This window comes from Artibeus jamaicensis, unplaced genomic scaffold (assembly GCF_021234435.1).
Source record: "Artibeus jamaicensis isolate MK-2021 breed Jamaican fruit bat unplaced genomic scaffold, CSHL_Jam_final contig_432, whole genome shotgun sequence".
Lineage (NCBI taxonomy): Eukaryota > Metazoa > Chordata > Mammalia > Chiroptera > Phyllostomidae > Artibeus > Artibeus jamaicensis.
In genome coordinates, this window is record NW_026521828.1 from 13,531,432 (window position 1) to 13,559,377 (window position 27,946).

At 46.3% G+C, this 27,946-nt stretch overlaps 1 protein-coding gene and 1 long non-coding RNA gene across 3 annotated transcripts in view; one reads left to right on the forward strand and one right to left on the reverse strand.

The window, feature by feature from the left end:
* The first annotated feature begins 110 nt into the window (after positions 1–110).
* On the forward strand, positions 111–27,885 carry LOC128627538 (uncharacterized). Its single transcript, XR_008391761.1, has 5 exons — positions 111–281; positions 5,342–5,375; positions 10,685–10,735; positions 14,929–15,068; positions 27,630–27,885. It is a non-coding gene; the product is annotated as an uncharacterized LOC128627538 (long non-coding RNA).
* Positions 3,537–27,946, reverse strand: part of AFAP1L1 (actin filament associated protein 1 like 1) — a 57,844-nt gene continuing 33,434 nt past the window's right edge. For both annotated transcript variants that reach the window (XM_037161899.2, XM_053665915.1), the window contains exons 8-19: positions 23,976–24,155; positions 21,815–21,907; positions 20,130–20,223; positions 19,733–19,891; positions 18,443–18,654; positions 17,483–17,628; positions 16,764–16,836; positions 14,936–15,047; positions 9,720–9,884; positions 8,102–8,280; positions 5,988–6,116; positions 3,537–4,085 (exon numbers count right to left, since the gene is read on the reverse strand). In XM_037161899.2, the coding sequence (XP_037017794.2) occupies positions 4,062–4,085; positions 5,988–6,116; positions 8,102–8,280; positions 9,720–9,884; positions 14,936–15,047; positions 16,764–16,836; positions 17,483–17,628; positions 18,443–18,654; positions 19,733–19,891; positions 20,130–20,223; positions 21,815–21,907; positions 23,976–24,155 (1,566 nt within the window). In that variant the 3' untranslated portion in view covers positions 3,537–4,061. The remainder of the gene's footprint in view (positions 4,086–5,987; positions 6,117–8,101; positions 8,281–9,719; positions 9,885–14,935; positions 15,048–16,763; positions 16,837–17,482; positions 17,629–18,442; positions 18,655–19,732; positions 19,892–20,129; positions 20,224–21,814; positions 21,908–23,975; positions 24,156–27,946) is intronic.

A 27,946-nucleotide genomic window follows, 5' to 3' on the forward strand; every position in this document is an offset into this window, starting at 1 on the left:
CGATTCCCTCCCAGGGCAGCCGGACGCTAACATTCATTTCCGGTGCGCGGTGCTGTTTCCTCCCCCCTCCTCCTCCCCCCGCCCCCCCCCCCAACACTTCTGGTCTTCAAGTGAGTTTCTCGCGTAGTATGTGTTATTGTCACAACGATGAGTTCGGTGCTAGCTGTGGAGTCTGCGGCGAACAAAGGGATCCCAGCTGTGCTCTTTTGAAGCTTATGTGAAATTATAACAACAAACAAATGCAAAGCCATATAAAGTCAAAATAAGAGCAAGGTTTAAAGGTGAGGGGCATGGTGCTGCGGATGCCTAGAGTACAATATGGCCGAACATGCAAAGTTTTCCTAATGGAAATAATATTTGAACTGAAAGCTGAAGAATGAGTAGATGAAACAGCAGGAAAGCAGTTCAGGTAGAAGTAAGAAGCTTCCGCGAAGACCCAACAAGGAGGGGAGAGTACTGCGAGTAGGGGCTGAAATACTGGAGGGAGGGGAGAGACCACAAAAGACGGATGGTTGGGCGTGGCCACACGGTCACCTCAGGGATTAAAAAAATAGGAGCCTGATACCCCTCCTTCATCCATCACTCTTCCCCGCTTTCCCCCTCCAATTTTCTCATTTCCTCTCACTAAAATGTGAGTTCCATTAGGGTAGAGATTTTTTTTGTCTGTTGATTTTCAACAGTCAGTCTGCTGATGTAGATCACCGTTCTTTCTGAATGCACTTGAGTCCTATTCTGAATGCAATGGGAGCATGCTACAAAGTCTTTACAGAAGTAGCCCTTTACTGTAGGGAGGAGATCACAGGATGTGAAACTGCGAGGACATAGGGAAACAAGCTGTTAGGAACAGCAAAGGTGCTGGATCACCTCAACAGAGACCTTCTTAACCACCTTATCTAAAGTAGCTACTATTTTAGGTGTGTCCAGAGCATTTTTGTTTCCATATTAGTAATTTATTTGCCTTCTTTTTTGTTTGTTCTCCCAATTAGAGTGTGAGTTTCACGAGGGTGTTTGTTTTATTCACATCTGGTACAGTAAGTAGGTGCTCCATAAATATTTGTGGAATGAATTAATGAAGATGAGTGCAGATAGGAAGAAGTGGTTGTATTTTAGAGATATTTAGTATGGAAAGCTGCACAGTTGTGAGGATGAACTGATGATTGGGATTGAGGGTATTTGGAGTTTGCAAACTAGTTACTGGATGGCCCCTAAAGTTAAAGGAAAAAAATTAAGGGATGGGAGTTGTGCTTTTATCACTCTGTGTGCATATGCCATGACATGGCTTACTTGTAGCTATTTGGGCCAGATTTTCTCCCTGCTTGTCTGTGAGCTCCATGAAGACAGAGCTGTAGTCTTTTGCATTTTTCTATTCTATCCAAGGCCCAGCTCAGATATGTTGAAGCCAACACCTTGTTTCCTTTTGGCCTTAGGAAAAGAGCACAATGACTTAAGGGGGGATTATGAGTCCCTTTTACATATAAGAAAATTACTCTCAGAGAGGTTGGTGAACCTGCTCAAGGTGCCCCACTGAGGATTAGTGACACTAGAAATCTGATAGTCCAAACATCTGGTAGTGTAGGGAAGGATAGTTTCAAGTTCAACTCAGATCTGTGAGCCTATACTTTGAAAAACAACCAAACAAACCATTTTACAATCAGGAGCTGGCATGTATGCTTTAGCTATTTTCTTTACGATTCTCTTAGTTGTCCAACTTACAATGTATTGCATATATGCATCCATTCATTAAGTGCCAGTGTGCTTCTGAATGCTTCAGTGCACAGGGAGGGGGGAAGCGGATGAAATGGGGCCTTGGAACTGAGAGCAAGGCGTCTAGGGTCAGGCCTTGTGTTCACATACTGGCTCCCAGTTACCTAACCTCTGGGTTTCCATTTCCTGTACTGTGAAAACTGGGATAGTGTACCTATCTCACAGGATTTTAGTGAAGACTAAAGGGATAATGCCTAGAAAAGTCACTAGCACCAGGACTGCCTACATAAGTTAAAGGGCAAAAGGAATATGTGGAGCCCCTTGTTCTAAATGTATTAAGAGTACAGCAGCAAGGCAATCAACCAAGCACAGAGCCCTGCTAAGCATGACTGCACAGGCAGCTTGCTTGTGAAACCTGCTCTGGCTGACATAGTGCCTTATGCATGGTGAATGTTCAGTAAATGTTAACTATTAATTTCCTAGGGTCCCACTTCTCAAAGAGTCTAAGATCTATTGGTGGAAAAAGATACTTAGCTTCAAAATAACTGTATGGGAGACAATGAGGGCACAACTGGGTTGTCAGGTGACATTCCAGATCCGCGTTTTTAAAGAGCATATTGACAATACAGATTATGTGAGTGCCTTTGTCATTGAAGATACTCAAGTGGAATCTGGACGAAAACTCAGTTTCAGATTGCTTGCCTTATAGTTTTTGCTGATTATGCAAAAGTCATTTCTTCTTCAGTGGAAAGGACACAGGATTTTGAGCCAGACATTTCTTATCCAGTTAATAGTGAGAACCACCAATGACTGGGCATTTAATATTTCTCAGACACTGTGCAATATGCTTCCCATGTATTATCATCTTATTGAATTCCCCCAACGGTCTTGGGAGGAAAGTACAGTTGTTAACTTGGTTTGATAGGTAAGGAAGAAAAAAATCAGAGAGGTCAAGTAACATTCCCAAAGTTACAGCTATTAAGTGGTAGAGGCAAGGCTCAAACCCAGCCCTGTCCAGATCTGGGCTCTATAAGCCCTAAGCCTTATGCTCTGCCACTGACCAAATGGGCATTTTGGGTCAGGTTATTTTTATTGCTCTGGTCTCCAGCAACCTCAGAGGATGGAAAAGTTTGGATGAGGCTCAAGTATGTAAAGCCTTAGGCAGGGTGAAGTATGTGAAGCCTCTAGGAAAGTGTCCAGAAGTTACGGTATTTCCCTTCTCTCTCATTGAGCTAACGTCTGAGTGCACACAGCTGAATAATTTTTCTTTGTTGGAGGGAAATGTGTTAAAGACTTATAAAGTGCCTACAGTGTTGAATAAGTGATGAGAGGCACCATAAGGAGACTGACCAGGACTTGAAGTCCTTGTTCCTCTATAAAAGTATCAAGTGTTTTAAAAGGCATTCATGTAGCAGAAATGAGCCACTGTCCTCTTGGTTCTCCCTGATAGTTTTTCCTGAGAGCAGATAAGGAAGAGCAGACACTCGGGCCTCTCAGTGCAAGATAAGGATAAACATGTAAAGAGTCACAATTCTGATCATAACTCCTAGAGCCCGAGAGTCATATAAAATAGATAAAGGATTTAAATGACAGCAAATGACCCCACCCTACAAAGTTTGCAACATCTTGTGGACATTAGAAATCCATGCTCCTGTCACTGAGTATCACTCTGAGCTTCAGATATGTCAGTTACTGACTCTAGCTTTACCTCCTGCCTACTCAGATCTCTGATATGAAAACAACCCAAATCTGGAGTTCTGGTAGTTGCACCTGCCTAAAGCAGATGTAGGATGACTGTGGAATTTGCATGTTTTCTATAGCTTTTGTTCACCTTTATGTAGACAGGGATAGTTTTATTAATTTTTCAGCCTATTTATGTTGCCCAAAGGCTGTCAGTAATGACAACACAAATCCAACTGATGCAAGTGTGATTGGATGATCAAGTCTTTTCTCTGTATTGCACCACTGATGCTTCAGCACTGCCTTCCTTTGCTCTGAGGACTGGGAATGGGATGCTGAGCATGGGATGGAATGGCTTATTCACATGTGCTTTCATTTTCAGAAGGGAAGGCAAAGACATTTAACAAAACCTTTACAACTGTGCAGATTTTGTCTCCCTCCACCCCCATTTTCCACCCTCTGTAAAGTTATATAAAGATGCCCTTCATTTCCCTCTTTCCTTCTACTTCTTCCCTCCCTATACCCCCTATAATCATGCAGACAATAAAGGCTGGTGTTTTGGGTGCCCCGGAGAGTGGGGGCTACTTTCGGTCTTCTGCTATCGCCTTGTGAGAAAAGCATTTCCTCCTTAGTTGGGCAAGCTGGTATTTCCTTTGGATAACACTCTCATCCTCTTTCTAGGTCTTCTTCATTTCCCATTCCTGAAGTACAGAAAGACAAGACAAAGTGGTTTGTTGAATAGTGTAGTGTGACTTGTAGAATAAAAACATTTCATTGCACCTAGTTGTATAAAGATCTCCACTGGCCATATTAGACAGCCATAGGTCTCAGTCCTACTCTCTTTCTTTGGCTGTGGTAAGTCATTTCTCCACACTGGGACTTATTTCTGAGGGGGGCTAAAATATCACAAAGCATCTTTCTCAGACAAGAAAACAGGCTCAGAATGAAGAGTGGAGTGGGGACTGCCTCTGGCCCCAGTGCTGTTCCACAGGACCTTGCTGGGGTGGGGGTAGGAGGCTGATGGAGGAGGAGCCAAAGCAGGTTATTAAGGAACAGTGAGAGCAGGCCTGTCACAGGGCTCCATTCCTTCTCTAGGGCCTGTCTAGGAGTTCATCTGAGGGGATATTGAAATAATGACTAACAGTGGATGGCTGTTTACCTATGTATGATGCATGGAGTTTCTAGCCAGCCCTGGAGGTGATGGTGTGGCAGTTAGAAAATTGTTGGTGGGAGGATTCTCCAATCCCAACCTGCTCCTCTCCCAGTCTTTGCCACCCAAACCACAGTTGCTCAGGTCAGTGACCTAAGAGTCATCCTTGATTCCTTTGTCTTCTGCACCCTCCACATCCTCTTCAGCAAATCCTTTGGCTCTACCTCCAAAGTTAGCCACTTCATATTAACTCCACTAAACCTTTCTCATCTGGTTCTAACTGGCCTCTCTCATCCCCTCATCCATTCTCAACATAGTAGCCAGAATGGTCTTTTAAAAATATAATTCATATCCAAAAATTCTTTGCTCAAAATTTTGCCATTGACTTCTCATTATGCTAGAACAAAATCGAAAGCTCTTCCAGCAGCCTACGAGAATCAAGGATCATGTTTATACAAAAACATTTAGTGAGCCAGGTTTGTATGACCTGTAATCTGAGAATGGTTTTCACATTTTTAAATGTTAAAAAATATCATTTTTAATGATGTGAAAATTATATGAAAGTCAAATCTTTGTGTCCATAAATAAGGTTTTATTGGGACACAGCCACGTTCATCAGTCATTTACATATTATCTATAGCTGCTTTCCTGCTACAATAGCAGTTAAGTGGTTGGGTGACAGAGACCATGTGTCCACAGAGCCTCCGATATTTATTGTCTGGTCTTTCTTCACATCAAAAATTTGCTGATGTCTGGTTTAGGTGATCTGGTTCCTGACTGGTTAATGCTTGGATATTTGTTTTTCAGGTCGTCGCTTTCTCGTCTGCAATTCTGAAATCCAGTAAGTCCAGAGATCAAAATTTTTCTTGGTACAAACTCATGTGGTGGCAAAACCTATCTATAATCTCTTTATTCCATATGATATGAATATTCATGTATCTTGTTATAGAATTATTAACATATTTGCTTACAGGGTACCTCCTGAGAACTTGCATATAGTATATACACCATATTATCATTCTAAAGTCCAAAATGTTCTGAAATAAGCTGGACCCAAGAGTTTCAGAGATGGGATCGTGGACCAGTCTCATGGAGTAAGCCCTGAACTTGGAATTGGAAGGGGTGGATCTGCAAGGCATCTCTCACAATGGTGTTCTGCATGACCCTTTACCTCAGTTTTCTTAACTATGGAACACTTCTTTCCTGTCTCAAAACACACTGTAGGCTCAGAGACCACAGCTTGTTAGAACTATGTGTTAAGAAAAAGTTAAATAGGTTCTAAATGAGATTTGAGGGTCTTTTCTTCTGAGCAAAGCTCAGGCATTTTATTGTGTTTGTGTATTGGCAATTCTTTGCCTTTCTCATTAGCTGACTGTTTTTGTTTCTTGGTGAGTTCCCATAGAAAGGAGGCTGGCCGATCTCTGAATTTTGGTTAGCTGAGCTATTGCTGTACCTTGGCTTTTTGCAGCACCCGTCCTTGGTTGGAGGTTACAATTGATGGGCTTCTTTTCCTTAGCTCAGAAACACAGTTGACAGGTGGAGGTTGCTCTGGGGCATTATTCTGGGATTTATTTGTAGTTTCCTGTAGATAAGAAAATAATCACATAGGTGAAGTCTAATGCTGGCTACCTACTCCCTGCCTGCCCTCAAAAGAATGCACATAGAAGGCTCTATGCAAACGTGCCAGCATCAAACAGGGTGAGGGGAGGAAGACGCTGGAGGACCTTGGAACGACAGCTAAAATTACTGAACCCTCACTATGTACTAGGCATTGGGACCTGGGAGGATTAGCTTATTTAGCCTTTTCAAGCCTATGAAGTAGGTACTATTAGTTGTCTTATTTTACAGATAAGAAAAATGGGAAGGTCAAATCACTGCTCAGGGTCACATGGCTGGTGAGTGGGAGAGCTGGGATTTCTAACCCACAGTCCTATCTCTTACCCTCTCCCTCTTCCCATTTTCTATACTGCCCTGAATCCTTAAAATTTCTAGATGATTGCCCTTAATACCTTACTGTATGTCGTTCCTTAAATGAGACATATCCATAGCTTTAGCCTGCAGGGAATTTAGAGAGGACTTTTCTTTATGTCCAAAGGCATGGAAAGGATCAAAAGTGGAGGGAAAGTCTTCTGGAATGTGAACATCAGGGCGTGCGGGTGGGAGGAAGCAGCTGGGACGAATGAACCACTTTTAGCTCGTCCACCAGCCCTCGGTGACTCTGTAAAGTTGTTTGGTCCCTGGCCCTTAATCTCTTCATTTTTAAATGGGGTTGGAAATGCCCCATGGAGAGGAGTGTAGGATGTGAGAAAGAGCCCTAGCTTCCCAGTTATAAGGTACAGTCTGACCACGTAGCTGTGACCTTGGACAACAATGAGATTAAATGACAATGCACACTTATCAGACAAATTACTTCAGTTCTCTGAGCCTTAATTTCCTGGTCTAAAAGCAAGTATAACATTTATTCATTTGAGAAACATTTATTACACTCCTACTATTTTTCAGACTATTTAAAGGGCTAGGGCTATAATGATAAAAATATAGTTCAATTCTTAATAAAAATACTATCTAGTTGAAGAGACAGACTCCGGACAAGTAAGGATAGAAATCTCTCTCTCTCTGTATCTATACACACACACATTGTGGTGAAGTGCTATGAGGAAGAATAGCCGATAAGATGGAAATGTTGGTAATTTAGACCAGTGGTTCGCACATGGGGGGCAGTTTTTGCCTTCCCAAGGACATTTGGCTATTCTTGGATGTCATAACTGGGAATGTGGCACTGTTGGCATCTGGGGGTTAGTGGCTGGGGATGCTGCTAAACAGCCAGCAATGAACACTGTAGTCCCCTAGAAATAGAATTATCATTCCTAAATGTCAATAGCGCTGTGGATGAGACACTGTGACATAAACTTGGGTCAGCAGAGTTCTCCCTGAGGAAGTCTCATTCAAGGTAAGAGTCTCTGCCTTGCAGTGTTGCTGGGAAAATTAGATAAAGGGTGCAAAGCCCCAAGAATATGGCCTGGTACACTGGGGATCCCGGAGGAGGGCATGTGCAAGGTGGCTTACACAGGGCTCTGGAGTCTGACCTCCTGGGTTTGGGATCCTGTCTCCCACTTAGCTGGTGACCTTGAACATTTCACACCTCTGAACCTCAGTTCCCTGGTCTGTCAAATGGGGTGAATGCACATAGTACTTATTTCATAGGACTGCTGTGAAGACTATGTGAGCTAATACTGGGCAAGATACTGTACTGAGCTGTGGTAATTGATCAGCACAAGTCTGTTAGTCTTATTCAAACTATAGTAGTTATCATTATCAGTAAGGCTGCTTCTGAGACTGCATTCAGGATTCAAAGTCAACTGGTGATGTGTCAATGGAAAGAACACAGGTCAGAGAACTTGCTGCAAGAGTTTTCTTCCTAGGTCTGCCACCAACAGCATGTCCCTTAGGGTCTGTTTTGTCACCTGTATGTGAGCATAACTCTTAACCGCTAAGAGCAATCAAGATGTGTGGCATGTGAGGGCATGAAGGAGCAGCTGCCCCTGGTGCAGCAGGGAGTGGACTCACTCCACTCCTGTTCTTGCTGCTCACGGAGAGTCCCAGGGCTGGGCCGCCTGCCAGAGACTGCTGTAAGCGCTCCTTCACAGCCACCAGCCTCAGTTCCAGGTCGATCCGGTGCTCCTCCTTCGCCCTGCACTGAGCTTCCAGGGTGGCCACGGCCTCCTCCAGAACCTTTATCTTTGCTCCTGTGTCCAAAGACATTGATGAAAAATAGCTGAGCCTGGCCTGAAGCATCCAGCAGTTTGGCAGGACCTCGGCCTGTACTCTGACCCTCCCCCACCCAGGGCCTTTCCTATTCTCAGTCCTGATTAAGAGATGGACTCTGGGCCTGGGGTTTTACTTTCTCAATACCCATATTCCTATCTTCTGGATACAGAACCCTGATTTTCCACTGGGAAATCATCTCTCCTCTCTCATTTGTTATAGTTTAGATGGGGCTGACCTTACTCCTAGTGCAAGGGGTTGGCACATAACTTAGTCCTGGGACATAATCATATCTCATTTTCTGGTCACAGTGATGGGTTTAGGGATCAAAGGTGGTCAGAGTGAATCCTGAAGTGTTTGTGGGGGCCATAGGAAAGAGAAGTTCTCTCTGCTGCGGTGGCTGAGAGGATTAGGTGAGGGCTGGAGCTGCACAGCCATTTGCACCATGAGGGGCAGAATATGAAAGCAATGTAGAGGGAGGCGGAAGGAAGAGTTAGAGAAATATGCTTTCCGGTGATATCATTTAAGTCCCTGGACCTCATTATATCTGATGGTTCAATTTTTCAGTTGCAGTTTTTTTAAAAATTTCTAAGCCAGTTTAACTTTGGTTTCTGCTACTTGTAACCAAGAGTCATAACAATGACCAAGGGTTCCTCTAACTGAACAAACCTGTATTAGAACATTCCTTGTGCCAAGAACTATGTTGGGCCTTACCAGGTTTAAAACTTAACTCCATGGTTTGCTCTGAGACAAGCACTAGGTAGTGATGGATTCTTTTCATTCATATAATTGTCCATTCAGTAAACACTTATTGGGAACTTGCTATGTACCAGGCACTGTCCATCATTCCAAGCATCTGGACCAACATCTCACACAGTACTGAAAGTGAGCGGAATTGCAGCTATAGAGAGAATTAAGAGGAAACAGCAGAAATTGGGATTCAGAGGAGCCCAGAGCAGGCAGCACCTATGGAGATCACGGCCCTGGATTTCGGAAGAAGATCCTGGCAAATTTTCACTGTTCATAGTTCCCAGCACCTGGACCAATGTTTCATACAGTCAGGTGCTCAGCACCTGTGAATGAACGAGTTAATGTGAGGTTCAAAGTGGTCTTTTATTTCTTTGATTCTAGGGCACACTCTGTTGTTCACATTTTAACATTTCTAAAATTAGATTCTACCTCACCACATTAAATGTACACATTTTTGTGATGCGTTTTCATCTCTTTACCCCAAAGCAGCTATTAAATACATGGCACTTCTATTAGGAGGGGTGATGATGACGACGATGATGGTAGTGGTGGTGACACTGAGGAAAGGAAGAAGCTCATCGGTCCTGGGTTAGACCCCAGGTGATCTGTGCTAAGGAAGTGTCCAGGCTGAGCCTCCCGAGGGCCCTCAGGGCCATACCCATGCAGGTACCTGGGCTGTTCCGGAGGGCATCTTTCAGCTCCCTCTTCTCCTGCCGCAGCGCCATCAGCTCTGTCCGGATCGTCTCCTTCTCTTTCTCTAGCTTCTCTTTTTCTACCAGGTACCTCCGGGCATCCTCCTCGGCTCGGTTCTTACCGTACTTGTATTGATTGGCACCTGAGGAGATGTGAGGCAAAGGCCCTCAGTTCTGACCTCTGATAAGGGTGCTTGGGCAGTGTTAGCTTCTCTCTCAGCCTTAACCTCTCCATCTACACAATGGGAATGTTCAGATCTAATCCCGTACATATATTTAGTGTGGCTCCTCTAAGGAAACAAGGAACAAAAGGGAGGTAGGAGAGCACAGGGATGAGGAGAAGGGCTTCGGAATTAGACAGACAGAGCACTGTGTTCTCCTTTGCCCTTTACTAGTCATGTGACGCCCGGTAAAAGCGAATGGTGGGGTTTTCGTGCCCTCTTGACCCCAGTTTCCTCATTTGTAAATGTGGATATTGATCATATTTATGTCTTAGCGTTGTGGTAGGTTTTAAATGAGATAGTTCATGAAAAGTACTTGGCGTAATATCTGGAAAATAGTAAGTGCTTAGTAAAGGTTAGATGATGATGATGATGATGATGATAATAATAGTAAAAACGTAAAACAAATTTTGTGATGTGTAACACACCTTGGTTTTAAAAGGGTATGTTTGGAAGTTAACTCTCAGGTATGCATAAGACAAAGAGACAGGAATATGTAACTCAAATCTGTAGAGAATTGAGACTTCGGGCTAAAGTCAGGCATTGCCCATTTTTTTAAGGTTTATTTTTGTTTATTGATTTTTGAGGGGGGAGAGAGAAAGGAAGAGAGAGAAAGAAACATCAGTTTGTGGTTGTACTTATTTATGCATTTATTGGTTGATTCTTTTCTTTTTCTTTCTTTCTTTTTTTTGTTGGTTGATTCTTACATGTGCCCTGACCAGGGATCACGCCTGCAATTTTGGTGAATCAGGATGATGCTGTCACCAACCAAGGTACCCGGCCAGGGCCAGGCATTACCCATTTTATTTCTGGGAAATGGATGGGGGCGGACGGGGATTTAGTAGTCTGCTATGGGCTTTGCACTGTGACGATGGACAAAAACAACAAATAATTACAGCAGAAATTTATTGTTTACTATATACCAGGCCATTTTTATGCATTTCCACTTAATTTTAATAAAATCTTACTATTATTGGCTCTGTTGTTGAGGAAACAGGTACTGCTGGTGATGGCAGAGCCTGTGTTTGAACCCGTGTCCACCTGACTCCAGGGTCTGTGCCGTGCAGTACTGCTCTAGCTGGGGCAGGGCCATGGTCCAACCTTTCCGGGAAAGTGTTACTGATTTTGCTGCCACAGACAGCTGCACACAGTCCTTTGTAAGCCGGGTGTGTGTGGAGTGATTCCCATGATTTACTGATAGTCGTGTGGGTCTTGTCTCTCCAGTTCTTGTAGACACTGCAGTGGTTATCCAGTGACCCATGCAAAACTCAGTTCCTGCCACAACCACCCTGCAGCTCAAGCCATGTTATAAGTGAAGCGTGGAGGGGAGCAGAGAAGGGGCCCACACATCCTCCAACTTCCCTGGTTTACACGGCACATCAGGGGAGTTGGCTCCCAGACTTTTGAATTTTATAGACTGGTAAAATTTTAGAAAATGGGTAGCCTAATTAAGGGTTGTTAATGTGTCAGATAAGGTCCTTAAAAAGCCCAACTACCATCTAATTATTCCCAATCATTTATAAAATAGATAATATCCTAACACCCCCAGAGTTGGACAGGACACGAATGCAGAATAAAGCGGTCATTTACACTGAATAGGTTTAGCTTTGGGAAAACCCTCATGCACTGTGCTGTGTTTATCACCCCACTGCCGGACGTGAAGACGTTCTGAGGGTCTGACCCAGTGAGTGGAGGCAGTCTGGGGAGCCGCTGCGCTGGTGTGGCCTGCTATATTAGCACCACGGAGGGCAGCTTGTCTCACACTCCCACTGTGACACCTGAGTCACTCAGACGGTGGCGAAGGAGGAAACCAGGCTGCAGTAAGGAGCTATAATTCAGTGGGCCCCACAGTGTTAGCGAGCACTGCCCAGGTACCTGCCAGAAAAATGTGGGCTTCCACAGTGGGGGGGGAGGAAAACGAATGTTTAGTGTCCAAGTTACTAGTGTAACTGTTGCACTAATGTAGTATATATTGGTACTGTATTCCCTGTCATTGCTGAATAATATTCCAGGTGATCTTAAGAGGAAAGCCTCAGTTGTTTCTGATAAGCCAGCTGATAATTTTATTGGGGATCCTTTGTAAGCGACAAATCGAAGTTCTCTTCTGCTTTCAAGGTTTCCTCCTTGTGTTAGGCTTTAGTATTTTGACCACGATGTGACTTTCATAAACCTCTTTGCTTTTATTTTACTTGCACTTCACTGGTATACTAGGTGTATAAATAATGCTTTTCAATAAGTTTGGCAAGTTTTCAGCCGATATTTACTACTTGTTTGCACTCCTCTCTGTCCTCCCTTCCCGGTACTCCCATTATACGTATGCTAGCGTGCTGACGGCGCCCCAGCTTTCTCTGAGGCTGTTTGTTCTCCTTCATTCTTTTCTCCCTCTGTACAGGTCACTCTTTCATGTTGCTTTGGATGTTTCATATTTCTTATTTGCAAATTAGACATTTTAGATACTGTCTTGTGGCATCTGGATACTGACCTCCCTACCCCCAGGTTGCTTGTTCAGTGACTTACATGGCTTGTTCGGAGAAGCCCATTTCCCTTGTAGTGCCTCTGATGTTGCTTCTCACAGGTACATTGTTGCGCACCTGTACAGCCACCCTGTGAGGACAGGGGTCTTGGTGGGCTCCGATTTTCTTCCCGATCTTGCTGTGAAGCTGTCTGCTTCTGTTGGCATCAAACCGAGCTGTGAGGTCCCTGTAATTGTCAGCAGACGGCTCTGCTGTTTTTGATGATTCCCTGTGGTATCAGTTGCTCCATGGATTGATCTGATTCAATCCAGCCCCTTATTAGTGTAGTTTTTGGGGCCAGTCTTTTGAGATTAGTCTCGTTTTGACCCCAGGAGGGCTCTTCTTAGCTCTCTGCTTCCCTGGTTCTCTCTTTCCCTGGATTGCTCTGATGAACTAGCTTGGTTTAGTTTACTGTGCTTGTGGAGCTGCTCCCACTGTTCCTACCTTTCTTCATTTGCTGTGTGCTCTGGAAATTTTCCAGGGCCTTCAGACGTTTGTATTAGTAATTGCCCCAGTTCTGGCAGTTTTGCTGGAGAGTGGTTCTGTGGAGCTTCTCACACCACCACTTTCTCAGCCATCCACTTGGCCCCCATGATGTTTACTTTCTGATATTTGTGTCCTTTTGCGGTCTCCTCCCACACTGGATAGGGCTGACCTGTCTGACCATTAGGATATGGCAGACACAGCAGAGTGACAGAGTGTGACTTTCAAAGCCAGATCATAGAGACACTGCAGCTTCTTCTCTGTTACTCCCACCTGGGTTCCTTGCTCTGGGGGAAGCCAGCTGTCTTGTCATGAGGACAGGTAGTCCCCACAGCAAGGAACTGAAGCCTCCTTCCAACAACTGGTATAATGTGCCAGGCATGCGAGTGCGCTGCCTTGAGAGCAGGTCCTCTGGCACTTCAAGCCTTCAGAGGACTCCAGAGGACTGGCTAACCTAGACTGCAACCTCATCAGAGATGCCACGCCAGAACTACCTAACTGAGCTGCTCCAGGATTCCTGACCCACAGAAACTGTGACGTAATACACGCTTATTTTTCGAGCTATTAAAGTTTGGGTAATTTGTTATGAAGCAACAGTAATTAAAACACGATCTTGTGCAAGACTTTCTCTTTTATATTCTTCAGTTTCTTTGCCTGAAAAACGTGGTTGGATTTATGGTTTGTGGCCGCCCTGAGATTTCCCAGGGCTGGCCAACTGGCCCTGTAGGGGGCAGAGGTGAGCCAAGTGGGCCTCGGGCTCCAACCAGAGCAGCTCCGTCTTTATATCTTTTATAACCAGGCTTCAAAATAAGATTTGATTTGAGATATGAGTCTGTTTTCATTATCTTTTTGTTAGGTTTTTAAAAATATATCTTGTGAGTTTTTAAATCGTACATGCTTATTTCAGTTAGTTTTCCATTTTAAAATGGGCATTCCAAAAGGTCCTATATTTCCAGTGTCCTTGAGCATAGCGTGTAAGGAGTGTTTCACAATAACCCTCTAATTGTGCAGAGGGAAAACTCAGACCCAGAGAGGGGAAGGGACTTCTCCAGGGACACTAGTAATTTAGTGACCAAGTGATACAGGAATATGGGCATCCTGACCTCCAGAAGGGATCATCTATGCTAATAAAATGGAGCTACAATAAAAAAAGGTATTCTAAAAAATAAAGCTTCAAAAAGGAAAGAACAGAACTGACTTTGTTAAGGTGCAGGAGGAAGAAATGTAAAGCAACAAATACAAGACTCTTGGAACATGCTATCCTATAGGAAAGTTGGCTTGCTCATAAAGATAAATCACAGAACAGCAGAGATTAGTGTTGGAAATCAAACAGAACTTATTACATAGCTGTCTGGCATACTTAGCCATTATTGTGTAGTGTGGCCACCAGGCAATTAACGGAGTCCCAGTGGGGTGCTAGGCAGAGCTGGGGCCGGGACACAGAGGTGAGCCATACCGTGCGTGGCAGCTGCCTCAAGGGTGTGTGGAGGAATTCGGTCCTCCACAGAATTACCCCAGATCAGAAATTATCAATCGTTAGCTTCTCTAACAGACACAACTGAGGAGGAACTTTATTACAAGTACATAAATATGTATGTATGTGTGCCTATATGTATGTATGTATATTTGGCATTATTTGATGTTAAAATAAAAAAAAGATAGTTGCTAGTAGTGAAAAACAAGTAGATTTCATAGAGGGTCTGGGTTTCTGGTCTCTCTTGAATAATTGGCAGTGTTGCGTGGGGGCCGTTGGCTAGAGGTGCGGCAGATCTCCTGCAGCCTCCCCGCCCCACTCTTTGTTTCTCTTCGGAGACCACATGCTGGCTGCCCTCCATCTCTGTCCTTGTGATGTTATTTTCCTTACATTTCACTGCGCTCACTTATTTACCTGCCTGGTCCCTGGCGGAATACGATATTGAGACCCCCTCCACTCATGGACTGTTTCCCTCCCCTCCCTCCCTCCCACGCAGAACTCACTGGAGGCGTGGCGTTTGACTTGGACTTGCGGATCCACGCGATGGGACTTCTCACTGCAGGAGGAGGCGTGGCGCTTCACCTGGGCCCCAGTGGGCCGTTCCAGCTTGTCGTCCTGGGTGGGAGATGGAGGAAGGTGAGGAAGTGCCGGGAGGCTCCGAGTCATCCACACGGGTGTGCGTGCTCTGGTCGTGCTCAGTGGGTGAGGGCGGGGGACCTCTGCGTTCCTGGCCTTGCATGTTTAAACTGGTGCAGCAAGGAACAGCTTATAAACCACTTACACTAGCAGCATTCCACTGGGTCCTCACACCAGCCTGTGGAGGGGGGGTGGGGGCCGCCGAAGACAACCCTAAATTGTAACATCTGCTGAGAGGAAAGTTAAGAAGTCTGAAAAGATCATGGGAGATCATGTATAATTTCTCTTAGATAGTTTGTCCTCACCTTATTTCAAAGCATCCTTAAAGTCTCTTGAATTGTTTAAAAAAAAAAGGTCATGGATGGGATCAGCCTACTGTAGAAGTTATACAACTTAGACTGACAATACATTTGTTCCTGAAGAGTATTAGGAACTTTCAAAATTCTGTCAAAGTTCAGGAGCCATGAGCAGAATACGATATTTATATAACATAATAATGATATTGGTAACAGCAGTATGATTTATTTTTGTGTATAAGACCTTTCTGTCCAGGCACTGTGCTAAGTTCTTTCCTTAAAATACTTCACTTACTTCTTGCAATAGTCCAAACAGGTAGGTTTTATCATATCCATTTGAAGCCTGAAAGTGAGGACCATAGACTGAGCTGAAGGTAACCCAGACTGAGCCATGAGTCCAAAGTCTGCATCCTCAAGTACTAAGCTGTCTTGCTACTAAATTCCGCAACTGAGAAAGAGCTCAAGCTGCCTCTACTGGTGCATTGGTGTCTGAAGAAAGACCATGTAAAGGGAGTCCTAGAGGCCTGAGCTCAGAGTATCATCTAGCACTGTCCAAGGCAGGGGTCCTGCCATAGCTACTTTTCTAGGCAGCTTGATTTTTCCCCTCCCCTACCTACCTGTCAGGTCTGATCCACCCACCAGCGTCTGATCAGCTGCTGGTTAAATCAAAACAATTTCTCTGAGGCAAAGGGAAAAAGGAGTATGGCGATGTGCTGCATACTGATGCTTCTGTCAGGGCATATACAGCAGTGGTCTCGTAAGATTATACTGGAGCTGAAAAGTCCCTGTTGCCTGGTGGCATCGCAGCTGTCTTAACATGGCAGTGCGATACATTGCTCACGTGTTTGTGGTGCTGCTGGTGTAAATAAACCTGCTTCGCCGCCAGTCTTATAAATGTGTATCACATACAGTTAGTTATGTCCGGTACATAGTACTGGACAGTTACAAATGACTAGGTTACTGGTTTTGTATTTACTGTACTTTTGTTATTTTAGGGTGTTCTCTTTCTACTTACAAGAAAAAGTGTGCCATAAAATAGTGTACCGTGTTACATCCGCAGCCTCATACATACATCTCGTGTTTGCTTCATCTCTCGATGACATCGTTTTCTCTTGTGCTTCATCTGATTTCCCTTTGTTTAGTAGAGTAACGTGCTACACAGGCTTGTAGCCTAGGAACAGTAGCCTGCACCGCGTAGCCCCGGCATGTAGTAGCTAGACCACCCAGGTTTGTGTAAGCGCATTGTGTGGCACTCACACAAGGATGACATTGCCCAATGATGCATTTCTCAGAATGTGCCCCTGGCATTAAGTGGGGCATGACTGTAGTGAGGGAAAGAGACAGGGAGAGCTAAGAAGTGGGCTTTGCCATGTTCCTGGGCAGCCCCAAGGGACCGTACCTGCGTCTTTTCATAAGGGACATCATCATAGATACGGGGCTCGGGCCATTGGTCCTGGCAAGATCTTGCATATCTAGAAAATATAAGGTATGATGCTGACGACACCCTGCAGCTTGCAGTGCTTGTATATGTACTCTCTCATTTGATTCTGGCAGCTGCTGACAATGGATAGTGGAAGGTTAGTCACAGCAACCACTGCCAGTAGCACTGGGCCATTGCAGTGTTAAGGGCTTTACGGGCAGGGATCCACATGATTCTCACAACAACCCAGGGGACAGGCAATGGGCATTCCAAAAGGAATGCCTCCACTACAGAATTGAGAAACAGAGGATCCAAGCTGGCCCGCAACCAGCCAAACTGTTGATTGTGATAGAGCTGACTCGGTTCTCCTAGTACCAAACTCTGCATACCAGCCCAGTGCCTGCCCACCCAGACGCTCAAGGGTGTGAGAACCTACGGCTTTGTGGCATCAGAGCAGAGCCCATGTCATCACAAAAAAGGCCTTCTCCACTTTCACTCGTTCCATCCACAGCTTTTGCTGACCTTGGGCTCCCTCCTTTAGCCGGCTCAGTCCTGCCTACTTGTGCCTACTTCTCAAGGCAGCAGAGCCCTCCTCAGACTTCCCTCCCATCGCCCCGGGTTGGACTCGTAGCCTCGGAGAGGGAGTTGAGATCGGAACTGTCCATGGCCGACACGAGCCTTGGGACGCTGACTCTTACAGGAAGGAGTTGCGCCCTGCACTGACAATGCTGGTCAAGGTCTCCACGTCCACGTAGTCGTAGTGCAGCTCCTCGGGAGTGACTCTGGAGCCCGTCTCCACCAGCAGCAGCCCAAGCCAGCGGCCCATGTCCTCTGAGCAGCTTGCCTGAGGGAGACAGGCACAAGCTGAGTTCACTCTGGCACTGTCGGGGTCTCTGGCTACCTCTCACTTCAGCCAAACCCATATCTATATGGTGCCTGTTATGCACCCGTTACTTAGGGATCCGAGGAGAACAAGTCTGCAACACGCACCCAGAAGTCCAAGCGGCTCCCGCTGTCTCTCTGTTCGTCTCTGCTCACTGTCCTCAGAGCCTTCCTGACCATTTCTATGTGAAGACAATGTTCCGGTGTTCCCCGAATTGTCTTTAAACACATTTACTTTTTATTAGAGAAGACTACTTCTCACGTAACACAATCGCATTTTTCTTGTATTATAATTGCCAATTATTTACAGGAAGATCTTCAAGAAATTGCTGGCCAACTAAATGCATATTTATGTTAGTTCTCACTTGAAGTCCAGGTTCAGACTTGGGATTTTTAGGATAAGGGAGCAAAAAGAAACCTTGGTTTCAGGGTGGCTAGATTTTGCAAATAAAAAGTAGAATGCTCTGTTAAATGCAAAGTTCAGAGACAGTCAATGAAGTTTTAGCTGTTATGTCCCAAATGTTGCCTGGCTTATCATATCAAAAACATCTGTTGCTTATCTGAAATTCAGACGTAAGTGGCTGTTCTGCACTTTAACTGGCAACTCTGCTTGATCACTTGGCAGCAGTTAGCTTCCTTTCCTTTCTTCCTCAGCCCCCACGTGGTCAGTAGCAAGGCCCCCCCCCCCCCCCCCCCCCCGGGGCAGAAGCCAACACCCGGGCCAGTGCTCCCTTCAGCTCCCACTACCCAGGGCTGCCTGGATCCTCCCCTCTCACCTCCAAGATGGTAACCTCCTGTCGGTTGCGCAGGATTCTGAAGGCAAATGGGTGTCTGGGCCCAAAGCCCGGGACCACCTCACAGCCGCGGAGGGCAATGGCATTCACGTGGGTCCGAAGGTCTGTGCGGTCCTTGTGGAAGTACAGAGTGTTGTGCTTCAGGCGGCACCAGCGCTCCTTCCAGCCGTGGTTCACCAGCACGTTCAGATACCCTGGGGCAGGAGACCAGCAGTGTGACCTCCCCACAGCCCAGCCATGAGGATCCCCATGGTGGGGCATGCGTGGGTCTGGACCCCAGGGACACAGCGCCCGGGCGGCCCTGGTTCTCTAGCTGGAAGGCCTCCTAGAGCACTCCCTCCTGGCCTGTGATCTCGGGCATCTTCTCTGAGTTCCAGTTTCCGTCTGTGAAATGGGGCTCACGATCACACATGCACATTTCCACGCAGCCTTGGAGTCATGCCAAGTTGATGAAAAGGGCAGGGGCTGCTATGTGCAATACACAAAAGACAACTCTCCCTTTCTCCAAGTTATCAAAACTATTAATGAGGATAGAAAATAGTGGGCGATGCTGACACCTGGTGGCAGCATGCGGGAATAAAAACATCTAACCAAGGAAAGAATTGTTAAATGGGGTAGGTACAGTCTGTTTGGAATTCCCTGTTAACCTTTTAGATTCACATTTATTTTTACCATAATATGACCTGATTCGCTGCTTACAAAATATTTCTGTATAGCCTTGTGCCTTTATAATATTCTTTCAGGGTTAGAATACTACTCTATATCTAAAATAAATGATTTTCTATTGAATGCCAGCATATGGAACACTGCATTTAAATGAACAAAATAATGTTTTCCCTCTCAAACCACTTTTAACTCAGATGGAATGCATTTATAATAAAAAGTACTTAATATTTTTATCCAAGAAATTTCCTCGTAAGTCTGGGTGGTAACTTACACATCTGGCATGTTCTGTGCTGAGAAATAAGACACTCTCATCGGAGTGGAGGAAACTGAGGCTCAGAAACAGGTAATGATGGGAGTTAGGGCCACGGTAACATGGAAACATGGGAGCCAGCTGGCTTTTCTTTTTGCTGAGCACCAGGGCCTCTTGGGGAGAGAAGTGGTTAGAAGGACATGGACCGTCGATGGGGTGGAGGTTAGCTCTGTAGGGGGAGCATTCTCTCCTCTGCCCTGGGGGCAAGGCAGATGAGGCCTGGAGGGCATCCTGGCCTGTGCTTGGTGGCCTGTGTTCACAGGTGCCGAATTCTCCTTGGCAGGCCTGGTACCCACCACAGCAGGGAACCTCCTCTTCCGTGGAGGACGCCTGCAGGTCATCGGCCAGCGCCTTCCTCTTGGAGAAGCTGATGATGCGGGTGATCTTGCGGCCTGCAGCCCTGCTCACTGAACCCTTCAGCTCTGCCAGGCTGCTCTTCTTCCCTTTGCCTGTTGCTGCAGACATGTGTCAGAGGGGGGAGGGAGCCCTAAGTCCCAGGCCTGCCCACCTCTAGCCTTCCCAGAGTCCCTTTCAGCCTATACACCAGGGCCCGGCCCACAGCTCCGGATGTGGGCAGGTTAGGTCACCTCACCCAGGTCTCCAGAGTGGGCAGGACCTGCTCTGCGCTGCATGCCTGGGGCAAGACCCCTCCCAGCTCTGGCGTCATCTGCTCGATCGTGCACAGGCTCCTACCGTGTTCGCAAGCCTCTCGGCGGCCAAGGGTGGAACAGCTGTCGCCCATGCCCAGGCTGTCGCAGTCGGAGGTCTGCTTCTCTTGGGACAGCCTCTGGGAAGGGACACAGACAGCCCCACATCAGAGGTCCCCTCTGTTAGTCCAGTCTCCCCACAACCCCTGCATGTGAGGATTGGTTAACAAATATTTGTTAGCAACTCTCTTGTATTTCACACCATACCAGGTATGGGGCTGGGGAACAATGATGACTTAAGATGGATCTTGGAGATGTTCGCAGTCTATTTGGGGAGCAAGACAATGAATTACAACACATTGAGATAAATGTCCTAGGAGTTTGGACCGGGTAACGGGGAGCTGGGACGATATTTAAGTAGGATACTAATATAATGCAACCAGATTAGCGAGTTGGTTCCAGTGGCATCGCAGGGGATGGACAAGAGCGAGAAAGATTAGAAGCTAAAGAGCTGTTAACAGAGGGTCATCCTGGGCAACAGGAAGAACCAAACTGACAGTGGGGATGGAGAAAAAGAGATGAAGTGGCGTTTTAAAGAGTCACGACAGGTCAATGAAGTGCCTGGGAGGTACAGTGGGATATGGTACAGAGTAATTAGATGGACCTTGGAAGAAGTGAGATCTCTAGTACCACCTATTAGCTACAGGAATGTGGAGAGATCCTTTCGTCCCCCAGTCTCAGTTTTCCCACCTGAGTTACACTCTGTCGACTGGGCTGCTGTGAGGCACCAGGAGCCCCGGTGACTCTGTTAGGTCGGCGGGCTGTCATTTCTAACACCTGCTTGGTGTGCTGCCATCTCACTTAGGAAACTAAACTGTGCCAACCACCAGACTCAGCACAGGATGAAGTGACACCCACCCGCCAGGTGGGGTTACAGAGCTCTGCAGCCCCTCTGCCTTTCCTGCCAGGGACCCTGCAGACCAGCCTCAGGGGTGCTTCCCCGTAAACACAGTACTGGGGTGTTCGGAGGACAGGAGAGGCCACGTACTCCCCTCAATTTCCAAAGGCTGGAAACCCGGCAACTGCCAGATATGGGATAGACGGGCAAAGGTATAATGAACCACCCCCCTAAACTGTGAAACAGAAGTTATGGTTCTGTTTATTCTGCGATAGATAGCAAGTTTTTCATCAAGAGAGAGACACTGTGAGCCCTTTAGAATTGACTTCATGGTTTTGGTGGGACTTCTTCAGTCACATGAGTCCATGGAGAGATAGACCTACCAGCACCACATCCCCACCCACACTGTCCTCCGAAAGTACCACCCTAAACACTTTAGCTATCCTCTCCTGTACACACAACCACAGGAGAGCTCACCTCTACAAGCCTGCCTCTTTATTCTCTCCATGCACCCCTCTGAACTGCACCACAGGAGCGTGTAGCTGCAGATGCACACACACACATTTTCTCTCACACCATCAAAGGCTAAGGGTAACAGCAAAGGCTAAGTGAGGATGGGATTGCGCTTCTTCTCCAGCACACGGGGCACAGTCCCCACCCTTCCTATCCTTTTCTTCCACTTAATGTTTGCCGGCTCTGTGCTGGGCACTCGTGGCTTGTACAACACCACCGTGAGTGCCTGGTTCACCACAGTGCCAGAGGGCCCCCACGAGAGAGCCTGTGCCAAGTCCCCATGGCCTGCCCCAGAGAAGACCTCGTGGAGATAGATGTACCTTGTCCAGGTCCAGTCTGCACAGGAGGACTGGGGATCTGGGCACGTCTGCCCCGTTGGCCCCAGCGATGGGCTTGCTCACCTCTCGGATGACCTGTGAAGAGGATGCACAGCTGTGGGCAGGGGGCAGGGGTGCTGCAGAAGCAGAGGGAAGAAGCGTTCTGTGTGGCCAGGGCCACCGAGCTGAGGTGTGGGACCACTGGATGGAAGAGAGGAGCAGATGGGGCTTGCTGTCACCCATGTGGGACACATCAGGGTTTGCAGAGGCTTCCTCCTCTATTTGTCCCTTGAATTGAAGAGATGTGTGTGGGGCTGGGAACCAAGAGGTTTGGCTTTTAGACCTCACTCCATTGCTAATTATTTGTGTGGCCTTGAGGAAAGTCACTTGTCCGCTCTGGGCCTCGATTTCCCATCTGTAACAGGGGTTACAACCTCATTGGGTTGTCTGGAGACCAGTGAGAAGCAGGGCCATAGGAACCGAGATGCCCTGCTTCCTATGGCTTCCAAGGTGAGGGACTTGTTCCTGTTGACTGTGTTGGACATTTGTAATGGCTCGTGGGGCAGCCAGGGCTACTGTTTCCATTTCAAAGATATGGAAACCGGGACACCAAGGCATGTACTGGATTTTGCCATGTATAGCGTGCACCCATGTTTTGTACACATTGTATTCAGGATTATTAGACCCATTACTATACCCCTGGTGTGTAATATTATACACATATAGTGTACACCCTTATTTTTCCCTCAAAAATTTGGGCAAAAAAGTACGCATTATTCATGGCAAAATACAGTACTTATTCATCTAAGGCCACACAGAATCAGCATCCAAATCAAGAAATAACAATGGTTGCCTTTGTATCCCTGTAGCAGCCCTGTGGGGCAGTGACAACTAGATCCCTGAGTTACTGGTTAGGATGAGGAGGCTCCAAGAGAAGGAGCCGTAGTTGCCTCCCATAACCTTTGGGCTAATGGCCTCCGGGAACCAGATGATAAGACAGCCTCTTAGCTGTGTTTCCAGGGCGTCTTCCTCTGACCTGCCCTGCCCCTAGAGGGCAGTCAGGTTCTCTCACTTCTTTCCCTTCCCGAGACAAAGGCAGCCCCAGGAGACGCTCAGCATTCCAGTGGGAGAGCTGGTTATCACAGGAAGGAAGGGAGGGTGGGGAGGAAGGGACTTGGTTTTTTGGTCCCTGCAGGAAGATCAGAGTTGGAGAGAGGAAGGTGCCAGAGTGAATGGAGGCAGTGTGTAGGGCTGGAGGGCCAGTGGAAAGGGACTGGGGGGGTGGCCTTCCCCATTATTGCACAGTAATCCCTGACAAGTACTAAGCATTTACTGCCTGGCAGACACTATATTGAATGCTCTCTAGAATTCTTACTGGGACCAGTAGATGGAGGAGGAAACAGAGGCGAAGTCATCTTTAGAAGATCAATTGCACAGCCACTTAGGCCTGCTACTTGAACTCAAGTTTGTGTGTCACCCAAGACTTCCCTTATCATCACTTACACCTGGCCCACGGCCTTTGGTGTGGATTTCCTTGTTAGCTTCTAATCTTGGCCCCAGACACTCGGTTCAGTGGCCTTTGGCACATCATGTTAGTTCTCTGTGCCTCAGTTTCCTCATCTGTAAAATGGAAACAATGATAGTCCCACTGGGACTATTATTGTCACATGAAGTCACAATGCATGACTCAAAGTAAGTGGCCAATGCATGATGCCTCTAATAGTTCTGTGTAGCTGTAAGATGCAGAAGATGGACCACAGGGGATGTTATAAGGATGCATATTTCACATAAGACAAAGAAGGATTTTTTTTTAAAAAAGAAAAAAGAGGATTAGCTTATCTAATGATAAAATCAGCTTCCTTTGTAGATATTAAGCTCTCCATTCCAGGAGGTATATAGTAAGTGTAGGCTGCACAAGCCCACAGTAGGGATGTTAGGGAGGGGATTCAAATTATAAGAAAAACAAGCCTCCACCCTGAGGCCTGTCTCCTGGGGCTGTTCGAGGCCTATTTGCACATGTAAGCCCTGGCTGTGCAAAGGCATTGACACCTCGGTTGAGCAAGGTCTGTTCTTCCAGGGACTGCAGCCCACCCCACTGAGGGCTGTTCCCCAGAAGGAGAGGAAGGAAGGGAGGGCAGGTGGGCGGAGGGCAAAGGCCCCGTACCTTCAGCCACTCCTCGGCCTGCTCCCGGCTCTGCAGCGCAAGCACCAAGACCTCGGTAGCCCCTTGGGAAAAGCGCAGCTCGTGCCTCTTGTGCCGGCTGTCCTTGGGCACATAGATGACATTGCAGGAGTCCAGTGTTAGCCTCAGATGTGGCTGCCGGTCCTTGGAGCTTTTATAACACTGGACAGGAAGAGAAGAGGTCAGGGCTTCCTGGAGTGGAGGGTGGAGGAGGAAGACACCCTCGAACAAAGGCTCGGAGGAGCTCTGCCCCACCGAGACCTCCCCCACCCAGCCCAACTGTGGGCACTGCATGAAAACAGGGGCTGTGGCTCTTCACCCCAGAGGAGAGGGGGTATCTTTGGGGAATCTTCAGATTTAGTGGGCTACTGAGGGGCCCCAGGGGGCACAGCTACCTGTTAGGAAGCGATATTCTAGTCTAGGAAGACCACTTCTGGGCCAAAGAACTTTTCTGAAGAGAAGAAATAGGCTGGCTTGCAAGGAAGTCAGTTCCTTGCTACTAATGGGCTACATGGTAGGAATGTGGGAGAGAGAGTTCTAGCAGAGATAGAGGGTTGAATTTGGGAAGTCAACAGTTTATCAGTAATGATTCTCACTTCCCAGTTCTTATTATGAGGCTAGCATTACCTGGATACCAGAACCTGACAATGCCCTTACAATGGGAAATTTATAGGCTAATTTCTCTCATAAACAGTTGCAAAAGCCCTAAGCAAATATTAGCAAATGACATTTATATACACATAAGAAGCATACTATATCAAGACCAAGGTTTATTCGGAGGAATGCACGAGTGGTTAACATTCAAAAACCAACCATGTCATTCATCATACTAACAGAAAAAAGGAGACAAACTATTTATCTCAATACAAGAAGGAATAGTATTTGATCAAATTCTGCACCTATTTGTAACATAAATTCCTAAACCAAGAATGAAAGGGAACTTCCTTTATGTGATAATAAGAAATATCTACAAATAACTTGCAACAATACCAGTCTTGGTGGTAAATTACTGAAACCTTCCTTTGAGATCTGGACTGAGCAAAGGATACCCACTCTCACCACTTCTTTTTACATTGTGCTAGAATTCCTAGGCAGTGCAATAAGTCAAGAAAAATAGAGGATGTGCAGAATGGAAAGATTAAGTCATGACCCTGGACTGATTCTGGACTAGAATTAGCTTTTTACTGCTCCAGGATGAGAAAGGTCAGCTCTCAAAAGAATATATGTGAGTCAAGGCTTGTCAACAGACTTGTGGGTAAAGAACTATTTCTTTCTGAAGTTATGCCCATTGTACTTTGCAATTAAGGGTACACTGTCTTTTTTTTTTTTAAATTTTATTTATCTATCTTTAGAGAGGGAGGGAAAGAGATAGGGAGAGAAATATCAATGTACGGTTGCCTCTTGTAGGTCCCCTGCTGGGAACTAGCCTGCAACCCAGGCATGTGCCCTGACTGGGAATTGAACTTTGATCCTTTGGTTTGCAGGCCTGCACTCAATCCACTGAGCTACACCAGCCAGGAAGGGTACACTTTCTTTTATGAAATAATAGTGATGAGAGATGGTGAACTAAAAAGAACTTTTAAGGACTTCCGCCAAGATGGAGGCATAGGTGGATAAGCCGTGCCTTCCCACACAACCAAGTTTAGAGACAACTAAATATTAGCAACAGAAAACATAGCCAGAACACAGAAAATTGAACTTTTCGGAAGTCTGTTAACAACAAATTCTTCAGCCCGACCAGTAAGGGGCGAAACCAGCAGGAGGCAGAGCGGGGTTGCACAGGAAAACTCGGTCAGAGGACTCAGGCGCGCGGAATCCAGGCGTAGGGTTGGACCTAGTGAGCGACCTGGCGAGCAACCTCGGGGAAACAGCGAGGGAGCAGGGCTGCGGGTTGACTGTGGTGGTGCATTGGTGCGCGGATAGACAAGCGAGGGAGTGGGCGATTGGACCGGGACCCAGCGGGTCCCCGCGGCAAGCGGCAGGGAGGGCGCCACCATTTCCCTGCTCTGACCCCACCTCCACATACAGCGTCATAACCCAGCGACTCTGAGTGGCCGGGCCCAGGTGAACCACCTAAGGCGCGGCTCCTCACCCAACAGCACGAAACAGCAGAGGGTGTCGCCATTTCCCCGCTCTGACCACGCCCCCACATACAGCATCACAACCCAGCGACCTGGGAGTCCAAGGTGCTGCTCCTCACACTTAAAGGGCGCCAACAGACCAAAAATGACTCAAGAAGATCTCAAAGCCCCAGAGCCTATAAATCTAAGCGATGAATAAATAGCAAAACTCTCAGACGCACAGTTTAAAACACTGGTGATCAGGATCCTCACAGAACTGGTTGATTATAGCCACAAATTAGACAAATATATGAAGGCAAAACTAATTGAAATGAATGGAATTGCACAGGAAACCAATAGCAATGAAAAGGAAACTGGGACTCAAATCAATGGAGTGGACCAGAAGAAAGCAAATAATGGCCAAACAGAAAAGAGTCAAGAAGCAAGAATTCAATGAAATGAGGAGAGTGTTAGGAACCTCCAGGACATCTTTAAACGCTCCAACATCCGAATTATAGGGGTACCAGAAGGGGGAAAGACACAACCACCAGTGGAAAAACTATTTGAACAAATAATAAAAGAAAATTTCCCCAATCTGGCAAAGGAAATAGACTTCCAGGAAATCCAGGAAGCTCAGAGAGTCCCAAAGAACTTGGACCCAAGAAGGAACACACCAAGGTACATCATAATTATATTAGCCAAAATTAAAATGAAGGAGAGAATCCTAGAAGCAGCAAGAGAGATGGGGACAGTCACCTACAAAGGAGTCCCCATCAGACTGTCAGCAGATTTCTCAAAAGAGACCTTACAGGCAAGAAGGGGCTGGAAAGAGGTATTCCAAGTCATGAAATCCAAAGACCTACAACCAAGATTGCTCTATCCAGCAAAACTTTCATTTAGAATGGAAGGAAAGATAAAGTGCTTCTCAGATAAGATCAAATTCAAGGAGTTCATCATCACCAAGCCCTTATTATATGAAATGTTAAAGGGACTTATCTAAGAAAAAGAAGTTAAAAAAACATGAACAGTGAAAGGATAGCAAATGCACAGTTATTAACAACCACATCTAAAACAAAAGCAAACTAAAAGGACAGCTAGATCAGGAGTGGAAACATAGAAATGAAGATCTCAAGGAGGGTTAGCAACAGGGGAGTGGGAGGAGGAGAAGGGGGGAGAAGGTACAGAAAATAAGTAGCATAGACAGTAGATAGAAAATAGATGGGGGGGCAAGAATAGCATGGGAAATATAGAATCTAAAGAACTTGAGACACATGGTCATAAACTAAAGGGGGGGTAATGGTGGGGACAGGGGGTAGGGCAGAGGGGAATGAAGGGGGGGAATAGAACAACTATAACAGCATAATCAATAAAAAAATTATCCATAAAAAAATAAATAAAAATAAAAAGAACTTTTAAGAAAGTAAGGGCTGCTTCGGGCCCAGTTTTGGGAAAGACTGATGTATGTGAAAATGCTGGTGGAAATATGTTTATTGAAACTTAACAGGCATACCCTCCTTGGGGCATGCCCAGTTGAATTACTTTTTTGAGTGAATTTTCTTTCTCCTAAACTCTTAAGGGCCCCACAAGACTTGTACCCAGGGGAGCCGTCGGCAGTAGCAGCTTGTCCTGGGCCGACCCCTGAGCCTGTCTCCAGGCCCCCTTTCCTCTGACTCCAGTGAGCTGACAGCAGCCCTGGACGGCCAACGCGGAGCCCGCCCGGGCTCTCTCCTGATGCTCTTCTGTCCTAGGCCCTTCCTTGTTTCACTGTCTGCAGCTTCAGTGAACTTAGTCTCAAAAAAAAATTATCAGTGGTTAGCTGTCGGTCAATGGGATTATAGGAGGTGTTTTAAAAAATAATGTCTTCATTTTGTTTTGTTCTATTTTATAAATAAA